At 40.5% G+C, this 12,362-nt stretch overlaps 1 protein-coding gene across 2 annotated transcripts in view; it reads right to left on the reverse strand.

Moving 5' to 3' along the window:
* Positions 1–12,362, reverse strand: part of LRP2 (LDL receptor related protein 2) — a 176,320-nt gene that overhangs the window by 18,464 nt on the left and 145,494 nt on the right. For both annotated transcript variants that reach the window (XM_043488175.1, XM_043488176.1), the window contains 7 exons: positions 11,607–11,744; positions 9,072–9,194; positions 7,499–7,627; positions 4,347–4,478; positions 3,310–3,441; positions 1,731–1,874; positions 79–244 (listed from right to left, as the gene is read on the reverse strand). In XM_043488175.1, coding sequence (XP_043344110.1) covers positions 79–244; positions 1,731–1,874; positions 3,310–3,441; positions 4,347–4,478; positions 7,499–7,627; positions 9,072–9,194; positions 11,607–11,744 — 964 coding nt within the window. The remainder of the gene's footprint in view (positions 1–78; positions 245–1,730; positions 1,875–3,309; positions 3,442–4,346; positions 4,479–7,498; positions 7,628–9,071; positions 9,195–11,606; positions 11,745–12,362) is intronic.

The raw sequence follows: 12,362 nt of genomic DNA on the forward strand, positions 1-12,362 counted from the left end.
ATTCATGTGCCAAGCTGAGCAGAGGGTAGCTCTGACCAGGAAAGTAGAACAGGCAGAAGAAAATGAAGCTACACTTACCTTCCAACCCAGTCCACTGCTAATCCATCAGGCTGCACTATATATTTCAGGTCCAGGTTAATTTCCATCACAGGATTATTGATTCCAGATTCAAAGTTGGGAAGGTAGGCACGTTTGATAGCACCGAAATTAGAGCCCTCCCCTAGCACAGTGTAATATACAACACCTGCGGAGGTGAGACACACGGATCAGGTGCGTGTAACCAGCATCAGGGAAGCGAAGACCTGGAGTCTAATCAGGTGAAGTACTGTGCATTCACTGATGCCCCTGCTTCCCCAGTGTTCCTGTAATACTGAGAGTTCAATGAAACCACTAAGATCAAACCTCAAAATCTATCATACTTGAGATACTAGTTGTAAAAGCTTCAACTGATAACCTACTGATAATTAGTCATCTCTATTTAACGGTAATTCATTAAAATACATTTCAGCCAAGAGCCTGTTCACCCTCGTTAAGATCATGTTCTAGTTTCAAAAAAAGAATATATAGATTAACTAGGATCATACTGGCAATAATGAAGCTGTGTAGAAGAGAAGTTTTATTTTATGTATAAACTAAGATATTGAATAGCAGGCACTTTAAACAGCATAGGAAGGGACTTTCCTATGGTCCAGTGATTAAGACTTAGCCTTCCACTGCAGGGAATGGGGGTTCGATCCCTGGTCAGGGAACTAAGATTCCGCATGACGCATACTGTGGCCAAAAAAATTAACATTTTCTTTTTAAAAGCATAGGAAGACTGTGCCTTTCAGGGCACACACTTCTCTAGGTAGGAACCATTCTTGAAAAGTTTACTGCATTGTACGATGAAATGTGAAAACACAATAATAATAAATCTTACATAGTTAGTTTGCAAAGCATGTTCATATCTATCATCTCATTTGACTTTCAAAACAACTCTCAAAGGGAGTCAGGCTGAGCAAGATTACTGCTCTTATTTTACAGAAAAGAAATAGAGATCCAGAGAATTGTCACAATTATTTAAGGTCATAAAGCCAGTAGATGAGGGAGACAGGCATACAATATAAGTTTTTCTGCCCAACAACCATCTCCCACAGGCCATACAGAACCATAAGAGACTTAGCAGTAAGTATCACTCATTTTTCCTTCATCAACTACCCACCACATACACTAAACTAGATGCTGGGTCAGATGCCAGGCATGTGGAGATGAATTCGATTCAATCTCTGTCTCCAAAGAGTATGTGGTTAAGGTGTAGGGAGACAGATGTGTGGACAACTAGCTGTAAACTCAATCCAATGTGGATAAAATGCTACAGGTTCACAGAACCGTGATTATCAAAGATACCAGAGGGGTGGTGACTTTGCACTGGGTCTTTGAGTAGAAATGTTCCAACCACACAGCGGTGGGGAAGAACAGTCTTGGCAAGAGCAAAGACAAGGAGAGAGTGAACAAAGGGATGTGAGGCGGTCCTGAAAGGACAGTCCCCAGAGATGCGAGAAGGTTAAGGGGGAAACAGGCTGGGACACATGGTCACGCTAAATGGTCTGGAGCATGCCGGGTGGGAGGAGCACCCTCTTCCACTCAGGCAACAGCACTTACTCATTAAAAATCAGTTCCCCAAAGTTCAACACCTTATCACTCAGGGGATTCAACTGATATCAGTGACAGATGCCAGGGCTCATACTCACTGAGGCCTGTGCCCTCCGGATCCCAATCATAATCCATAGCCTGAATGCGCTCCTGGTCTTCCAGGTACTCTGAGAACTGAAGAGATGAGAGGTTGTATTTTCGAATTCTCACATTTTCAGGCAGTAGCAGCAAAGGAGGACTACCTGGAAACAAAAGAAGGGCTGGTTAATCTATTTGAATTCTACCTGAATTTAGGTTATAAAACAGCAGATATCCTCCCTGTCCTTACACACACACACACACATTTTTCTAGGAACTGAACTCTGCTAATAGTGGAGCTGACCATAAACTGGGTTGCAAAATCTGTGACATTCTTGTCTCCATTTCTGTTTAGGGATATAATCAGTTCTTTAGATAACGGTTTAAAGCAAAGCAAAGACTGAGATCCCTGGATAGTTACCTCTTTTTCACTGATTTTTTTTTTCACTGACAATAAAACAAATAAGATTGTAGACATTCAGTCTCACAGAAGAAATTCAATATGTAGAGTCTTACTAAAAGTTTACTCAGAAGTCTTCATTTCTCATTTTTTACTGACAGATTTTAAAGATTCTTTTAGCAGGTAATCAGCTCCATGACCCAATTTAGCTTCTAGCTAATGACAAAAAACCAGCTTGTTCTTGTTTTCTTTTTTTGTTTTTAGTTAAAGCAGCTATGTAAATAGTGACTATTCCAAGATACACTGTCTAGAATTTTTTTTAATTTACTTGCGTAATGTCAATCAAACCCAATTTAAGTAACTTTTAAAAGTTCGTTTTATATATCTCCTTTATCTTGATATAATGTTTTACATAAATTTCTCATTTCAGTCATCTCTTTGATTAAAAGAGTTGAAGATTTTCTAATTTGCTGCTTAATTACCACACCAACTGTTCAAATGCCTTCACCCTAGTTTGCATTCAGAGTCAAAAATGCTTAGAGGGTAAAATATTCAAGTATGCTAGTCAAATGTATGCTTTGTACAAAAACTCAATTTGTACAAAGAAATTGAACAGTCATTTTACCCTTAATATGCAAAATAAAAATGTCGCCTTCTTATCAAGTCCTTAAACTCAATTACAAACTTTAAATTCATATCCATAAGATTATAAAGACTCCTTTACTGAGATATGCTGATTTATATCAGAACTCTGGAAATCTGGACTGGATACTTCTGACTTTCTCTTTTGCCATTTTTATGCAGTCTCTATTTCTGCTTTCACTCAGGCCTGATTCATAGATACTGGCATTAACCAAAAATGCGGAGCTAATGATTGATGTCGTGAATAAGCCAGACTCTTTCTGTCTGTGATCAATAGTCCATGAACAATAAAAAAAAAAAGATTTGTCAACAGAGTGTTCCTGATCTGCCCAAACTGACTATGACCCATTGAATGGGATGTGTTTTGTGACCTATTTTGTATTACTGGACCTCAAACCTTGACCTCAGTGGAGTGGAAGGCTTTGCTGACCACCATCCTACACAGAAGCATTTGTTGTCTGAATCCTCCGGAGAGGCATATCTTGTCCACTCTTTTAGTTTTTATCCAGGTGGAACAGAGGCTAAATCCAGACTAATACCCCGTCAGCGCATCATACCGTCAGCCGCACACCGTTCTCCGTATCTGTCGCTCAGCGATGTGAACCCTTCGGCGCAGGAACACTCGTAACTCCCTTTGGTGTTATGGCAGATCTGGGGACAACTCCCAAACTGCATACATTCATTGACGTCTGCAGGCAAAATAAAACCAAGTGGGCAACATCTGCTCAGAGCCCATCCCTTCCTTAGAGATCCTGCTTCTGTTTAAATCCACATTCACAAGCAATAAGGATGAGAAAAGTGCAGATGAACACAAGTCATGATGCCAACATTTGCAGAACACTGACCAAACTTCAGATACTATTTCACATGCATTTCAAGTTTTCCCCTCATTTAATCTTCCAAAACGACTCTCTCAGGTATGGACTGTTATTGAACCCAAAGTCCCAAAGACCAGATTTAAACAGAAGCAGTCTGACTCTGTACAACAGCAGAACAAGATTTTCCCTTTGGGGAAGCAGCTGTTGTGCCACTGGTATTTGGTACCACTTCCCTTCTGCTAAGTGGCTCCAGGAAGGGGCGGCACTGATTCAGCTTTTTCAATTGAGTTCTTAGGCATCAGCCCTCAAAAGAACTATTCTAATCATCTGAGTATGGTACATCATGAAATAGGAACAGTAAATTCAAATGACCAAATACACCTAAAATCCTACTTGATATTTACCATCTTGGTAAGTGTCCCATCTTAGAACTCATTTACATAAGTCTGACATATGGAGGGGTGTAATAAATATGTATTGTCTGAAGAAAGGCAGACTTGTGTTTGTTAAAAAGAAATTTTGATCTCACACACTGATACAATAAGGAGCCATCATCACCCATGCCTTCATTCATCACATCAATTTCACAGACATTACTGAAGGTGAACGATCATCCAGTGCTATGCCAGACACCGATAAGAGAGCATGGGAAAAAAGCAACCAGCATGAGCTCAGCCCCATGAAGGGAATTAAACCATGTGTAATAAAAGGAAATGAGTGGAGAACCTAAAAAGCACAAGGTTCTCCTAATAGGAATTGGAGGAAATATACTCTACCTTCACAGAGGTTTCTGTCAATGCTATCGGCTTTGAATCCGGGTCTACAAAAGCAGATGAATCCTCCTTCACGTAACTGAGTACAGTTGTGTTCACACAGATTTTCAGCACATGATCTGTCTTTTCCTCTATCTGAAATGCAAAATCCAAGCATTACAAATGAAAGATGCAAAGCAGATCAAGCACAAGTGAACACTCAAGTGGCCCATCAGAAGAACACCTACAGATGGACCGCAGTCCACCAGGCTCCTCTGTCCATGGGATTCTCCAGGTAAGAATACTGAAGTAGGTTGCCATGCCCTCCTTAGGTGCTCTTCCTGACCCAGGGATCAAAGTCGTGTCCCTTACATCTTCTGCATTGGCAGGCAGGTTCTTTACCACTAGTGCCACCTGGGAAGCCCAGATTTTATATATATATATATATATATATATATATATATATATATATATTTCTACATATATATAATATATACATCTCATGTGTGTGTATATGTATATATAGCATATATATACACACACATGTAAATAGAAGGCATTGACCCTGTTTAAAAGAAAAGGAGGAGGAGAAAAGGAAATGAAAAGGAAAGCAAATGGATGAGCAGCACCCAAGAACTGGTATTTAAAATGAGAATTCTATGTCTTAGTCAAACTGGCCCAATGCAGTAAGACTGAATTCCATCACAGATCCGCTTAATATCTGAAAAGAAATGTTGCCTCCATACCACATTAATGCCTGGGCTACCTATGTCATTTGAATAGATCTGAGAGAATAGCATTGAAACATGTATATTATCAAGTGTGAAACAGATTACCAGCCCAGGTTGGATGCGTGAGACAAGTGCTCAGGGCTGGTGCACTGGGAAGACCCAGAGGGATGGGATGGGGAGGGAGGTGGGAGGGGGGATCAGGATGGGGAACACATGTAAATCCAAGGCTGATTCATGTCAATGTATGGCAAAAACCACTACAATATTGTAAAGTAATTAGCCTCCAGCTAATAAAAATAAATGGGGGGGGAGGGAAGTACTATGGTGAAGAACCTGCCTTCAGGGTAGGAGACACCAGTTCGATTTCTGGTCTAGGAAGATCCCACATGCCATGAGGCAACTAAGGCTATGCTACACGACCACTGAGCCCGTGCTCTAGAGCCTTTGAGCGGCAACTACTGAAGCCTGCGAGCCTAGAGCCCACGCTCCACAAGAGCAGCCCCTAATCACTGCAACAGTGAAGACCCAGCACAACCAAAAATATAAACAAACAATTCCTCAGCAAGGAAGTTACCTTAAAAAGAAAAGGTACTATGGCTGATTTTAAGCCTTTTCATTTGCATAGGCAACTGAGAGAGAAACCAATGCTTGACCCAAGCCTAACTTGGAAATACCCCAAAGTCCTGGAACCATTCACATTGTCAGTTAGTCTCCAGGCATCAGAACCCAAACCAACCTCTCGGTTCAAATTCCCTCATGTTTACGCCTTTTAAATATTTAATTTAAGTCACATTATTATGTCAAAAACTCCAATCCTATTGAGAAAGTATGTGAAACAAATGGCGAATCAACTAAATATGGTTGGTTCTTCATCTTCCTTTGTAACCCACCCAGGAGAAAATTTTGCCAGGAAATCCTTGAGGGGCCTCAGAAAAAGGCTATCAAAGCCCAGGAAGTTGGAAGCATGTGAAGCTAACTCATGTTACCAAGTCCAGACTTGTAGGGTTTGAAGAACTTCCTCCTTTTTCCTAAAAAGAAACTGAGGCCTAGCAATGTTAGTATGTACTCTTAAGCGGCACAGCTAGTGGCAGAGGAAGTGGGAGCCAGTTCTTCCAGTCTGGAGTCCCAGGCCTATTCCAATTCTGCCCCTGCCACTCTGTGTGACCTCAAGCAAGTTATTTAAACTCTCTGAGCTTTATTTTAGACATAACAGCAGTAATCCCCTGGAGCTAACTTGAGTAACAAATTAAAGAATGTATGTGGGGCTTCCCTGGTGGCTCAGTGGTGAAGAACCATTTGTTAATGCAGGAAACACAGGTTCAACCCCTGGTCGGGGAGGATCCCACATACCATGGGGAAACTAAGCCCATGTGCCACAATCAACTACTGAACCTGTGTTCTAGCCTGGAAGCTTCAACTACTGAAGCCCACACACCCTAGAGCTTGTGCTCTACAAGAGAAGCCACTGCAACAAGAAGCCCACACACTGCAATGAAGAGTAGCCCCCTCTCCCTACAACTAAAGGAAAGCCCCCGCATGGAAATGAAGACCTGGTGTAGCCAAAAATATATAAATAGATAAAATTACATATATGAAAAAAGAGTGTATGTGAAAGCATTTCATAAATGCTATACAGGACTACCAAAGGGCAAATTATTAGCATGCCATTCCAACATTCACTTCACGTTAAGCTAGAATCATCCCTTGTTTGTGTACATCACACTTTTCCTATACAAAAATCCTCTCTTAAAAGTAAGTGTTCCTTCCAAGGTCTCCTGTGACATTTCTATTCTTTTAAAAAAATTTTTTTAATTAATTGGCAGTGCCATGTCTTAGTTGTAGCATATGGGATCTTTAGTTGCAGCATGTGGGATCTAGTTCCCCAACCAGGAATTGAACCAGGCCCCCTGCATTGGGAGCACAGAGTCTTAACCACTGGACCACTAAGAATGTCCTGACATTTCCATTCTTACCAACTACTCTTCCCCTCTGTGCCAAAGATACTGCATTTGGCTTAAGATGAAAAAAAAATGTGCAAACTAAGAAACAAAATAAACAGCTTTAAGGTGCTGACAGCTACCTAGTGAACTGGGAAGAGGATGTGCCTTGCAGCTAAGGAGACCAGAGTTCAAATCCTGACTCAATTTCTTAATGACAGGGAGACATGGCCAATTTATTTAACCTGTAGGGTGGTTTCCTCATTTGTTTAAAAGAGAGTTACAGAGACATAAACAATTCCTAACTCACAGGCTTGTTACATGGATAAAATGAAATAGTCCATGCAGTATTCAGCACAATGTCTGATATAGAAAAAGTATTCAATAAAGAAACACAGCATGTAAACTAAAGACAAATGTGGTTACTGTTTACTTTATGTTATTGCAAATTTTTCAGTAAGGTAACCTGAGTTACTACCATGAAGTACAAAAATAATTATTTACTTACTGCATCCCATCTCATCGAAATTGTCACCACAGTCATTAACATGATCACACACCCGGTGCTGTGGAATGCAACGCCCATTGCTACACTTAAATTCATCCGGTGTACAAGGCCTAGGAGTCGGTGCTACACCTATAATTTAAGAATAAGTTCAAGTCAAAACATTATCTTCTGTGAAACAAGATGCTTCCTTCTCTAGCAGAGACAGTGTTTCTCACAAATAAGCTGGTGCTTCCCTACAATTCCTGGTCTCCCTTGCAGTTAGCTTGGGGGCAGATCCAACCAACGGACTATGAACGTAATGGACATCTGTCACTTCCAGGCCTAGGAAGTAAGGAAACTGTTTCCTCCATTTCTCTCTTCTCCCATCTCAGCAACCTTGAAGACTATGCGTTCCGGATGGCTTAATACAGGATGAAGGGGGCTGCCTGACCTTCCTCAAACTTTAGGCCTCTGCTGGTATAAGCCACTGAAATGTTGCAGTTCATCTACTGTGATGCCTAGCAGTGATTCCTCTAACATCCTCCTCCATGGGAAGAATTTTAGCTTCCTATCCCTTTTTTCCACTCTGGGATTTGATCATATCCTACAAATATCTGGCATGATTAATAGAGGAAGTGGAAACAGAAGAGGAAAAGGCAAACCTGCCCCAGTTTTTAAAAAAGGTTTTATTTCTAGGTTTTCATTCTTTTGTGTTATGCTTTAAACAAACATATTAACAATGTTATAACCATTGATTCATCCTGCCCCAAAAAGGTGAAGAAGAGGGAGGGTACAAACTTGAACATGGCAATAGGATCAAAGTCTGCCTGACATAGGATGGCAACTGGCAGTAAGCATTCTACGGCCACATCAATATAAGGAATAGAGAATAGAAAAGCATTTATCTAAATTTCCCCAGATAATATCCATTTAGGAAAAAAGTAATTGGACTCAGGATAAATAACCTTCCTCACTGACTTTTTCTAGGTAAATTAAATTGCCCAGAAAATTAATCAGCTCTTTCCTTCAATGGATAGATGGAAAACAGTCTCAAAATGGAAAAGCACAGATTTCTCAATACCTAAAATATTAAATGCAGCCATTTATCTCGTAAAATAATCTATCATTTTTCTCTTCTGGGAAATGCGTTTTCATTTTAAAGAAGGATATTAGATAAGCCCTGTGAACACTAGTGCTGCCTTATTCAACATGAGCTTTTCAGCAGGACATTGAGAAGTTCCCATCCCTAGATGAACAATTAGAAGCTCTAGGCTGAAGAGTGACCAAACCTCATCTTTGAAAAGAGATAAACCAGTAGTTTTTCAAGTGGGACTCAAACCACTATTTAGTATTTGTTCTCACTTCCTTAAGGAACTTTCCAACTTCTGGTTCAAATGAAACAGGAAGAATGGGGATGGGCTACACCTGAGTACTGTGTGTTTGGGAGTCTTGCAAACAATGTCCATGGAGATCTGCAGTCATATGCACAACTCAAGCCTCTATAGAACAAACTGAAATCCCTGAGGGACATTTTGTGGACTTCAGACAATTGGGGGCCTTTCTTTTTCCCTTCTCCCTTTTGACTTTTGCTTACAGAGCTCCTGTTTCTCATCACTTCCATCTCCACAGTCATCCTCCTGGTTGCACACCTCATGACGATAAATGCAGCGATTGTTGTCACACCGGAAACGGTATGGTGAGTCACAGGCAACATTTACTAGAACACAAGATGAAAAAGCAAAAGTTTATGTTCAGAGTAGAACATAAGGGTCAATATCTAAAAACACTCCTGTTGCCAGCACCAGGCTTGGGCTTGCTTGATTCGCCCCTTATTGGCTTATTTGATTAACCAGTCGACAAACACATCTTGAGAGTCTCGTTGACACCCTGGTGCTCCACTACACACCAGGTTCAACTGGGGAAAAGAAAGACATAGTTCTTATCCTCATGGGACTTTTATTCTAGCAGAGAAACGAACTTCACAAATTAACCATTCAACTACAACTGTGGTAAGGGCCCCAAAGGAAACATGCAATGAAAGCATCTCCTGGGAAGATCTGATATAGATCTAGGGGAGGAGGGATCAGAAGAGGCTTCACATGGGAAGTCTGGGTCAGGAAGAAGATGGCAGGCTTCTGGACCTGAATAAAAGATCTCTGTGGCTGGAGCACAGAGTGAGGAGGACAACGGTGGCCGGGAGGTTGGAGAGACCAGCAGGACCATACATGAACTCTCATCCTAACAGCCAGGAGCTCACTGTTCGTCCCTCTGACTACAGTCCAGAAAATGAAGTCTTCTCATTAAAGTTCTACACTGTGATGGAATTTCCTTCCTCAATTTCCTCACCTATTACTTTCAAAGTTGACATCTCAAAGCAAACACGGACTCATTCTGTTACCCAGAGTTAGATCTCTGGCTGATGCTCATGCCCCTGTGAGGAACCTACAGGTAAAACCCAGGGCCCTTGGTTGGAACAGGGACATGATCCTCTATGCATGTACCAGGCATTCAGAACCCAACACACAGGTGTTTTCCTCTTTCCCATGGATGACATGGGCTGTTTGATTTTCCTTCTGCCTTGGTACCACACACAGGAAGCAAGAGGAGAGATTTTTAATGAGGTTGAGGGGAAAAAAGAACAGCTGTAAAAGCTGGTTCTTGGAAGTATTGTTAATAGAACTTCACAAGGATTATATGTGGTGAAAGGCAAATGTAACATTATAAAACAGCGCTGATCACTTTTTCATGTAGCTGTGTCTCTGCCTCCCCAAAGTTCAATCTTTCTAACTATGGGCACTTTATCTTATAGTGGGAAACAACTTTTCCAGGATTTATCTGACAGTTACACATGTTTAAGGTCTTTTTCAAGATTCTACAAGTGAAAAACAAAACAAACTATTGTTAGTTCCTTAGAAGAAAAGATGTGGCAAGGGAAATACTGGGGTGCCACTGGGAAAATATAATTTAATTTATATTTTAATTATATAATATAATTAAATTCTCTTGATGGAAGGAATATTCTGATATATTGTTTTCTAGAGTCAAATCATAAAATTGAATAATAAGGGCTAAAATTAATAGTGGGGAATCTAGGAAATTGAATAGAAGAGGTGATGAGAACCTCAGAAGTGAATTACAGCTAAATGAGACTAAGAATTAAGAGTTTCAAGAGGATTGGAGGGCTTCTACTTATGTGACAGTCTTAAGCTTGGCTTGTATCTGAATCACCTGGTGGGTGAGGGAGGGGTTGGGGAGGTGGGTGGGCAGCTTACTAATGCAGAGACTGCTGGCCTCCACTGCCAGAGATTCGGATTGGGTAGATGTGGGATGGGCCCATGAATCTGTGTTTCTAACAGGTCCCCAGGTGATACTGACTCTTTTAGTAACAGAGATGATGCCTGAGATCTCCAATGACTCAAGGCATGGAGCAAAATGATCAAAACAAACTTATGTTCATTCACTTTGCTAAAATCGGTAGTTTCCAACCAAGAGACCAAATTAAAACCTAAGGAGCTTTTTCAGTATATTTTTGCCCAGACCCAAAATGTCCTTGGACATTGATAGGTCTAAGCCTGAAGTGGGACCAGAGCATGTGCTTCCAAAGCACTTTTCCCCAAGGGATTCAGATGGGTACCCACATTGAGACTGACTGATTTAAAAAATAAATATGCATCATACAACAGAAAGGAATTAGATGGGCTTGAGTTATGATGTAAAGTGAAGTGAGTTTAAAGATTAACTGGTTTTAATATTTCCTAAAGGGGTTCTGTGAAGCTCCAGGGGTTTGGCAGAAGTACTCTGAGGGGCACCGAAAGTGGGGTGGAGCAGGAGAGATACACACTCCACCGTAACTCAGACTTTGACCACAACAGACCTGCCTTTATTTATGCGTGTTGGTTTTCCAACAATCTCTTTTGAGGACACTGTTTTCAAAGGCCACAAAAATGTTTAAAACTATGGATGTCTGCCCAACTTTCTCATGTCCCAAGAAGAAAACTAAGCAGGAAGGCCAAGTGAAAGTGCAGTAATCAGATCATGTGTCCAACAACACGAAAATTGTACAAATGTCCCCCCACTTATGCTCCACATAAGAAACATTGACAACACCACCCCTCAATCTCTCACTCACAGCACAGATGAAGTTCTTCATCGGAACCATCTCCACAGTCATTATCACCATCACATTTCCAAGATGAATGGATACAAACGTGATTTTTACATTCAAACATAGTAGCTGGACAGTATGCACCATTGGGAAAGCGGGTGGCTGTTGGTGGGAAGGAGACATATTCAAATTACTAGAAAAAGATACTTTCTGGAAAGCTAGTTGGATATTTCTCCTTTTATAGAGAGAATTCTCCTAATATAAAGCGTTCCATTATAGCCTGCTCTTTCCTGATTCAACCACACAAGTACTGCGGCCTTAAACCATCTGAAATTCTGATGGAATGTTTCTTAAGGATAATTGACTAAGCCCAATATTTAATGACATGAGTCATTCTATGAACAGCATTGGGTTTTTTCTTTTTCAGGTAAGTGAAACTTTTCAGCAGTGCCAGCACTGGTTTTTCCTATCGTACATTTAAAGTCTCTTGGAAACCAAGGTTTTAAGATGTGGCAACCACATGATCAACAAAATCCATCATAGATAAGCATCAATAGTTAATATTTATTCAGTGGTTCAAAAAGACTAAAATACAAATGATCATATAGGCTTTATACTTTTAAACAATTTTATATCCCTTTGTTACAATTCAGAAAATGCTTAATGCTAGAACTTCAATGTGGTTGAATACCCATTTATTCATTGCTTGAATATTCTTTTCCTGCCAAGTTTTATCTGATTAATGATTTGTAGAGTAGTTGATAATATATAAATACTTTC

Source organism: Cervus canadensis, chromosome 15, assembly GCF_019320065.1.
Source record: "Cervus canadensis isolate Bull #8, Minnesota chromosome 15, ASM1932006v1, whole genome shotgun sequence".
Lineage (NCBI taxonomy): Eukaryota > Metazoa > Chordata > Mammalia > Artiodactyla > Cervidae > Cervus > Cervus canadensis.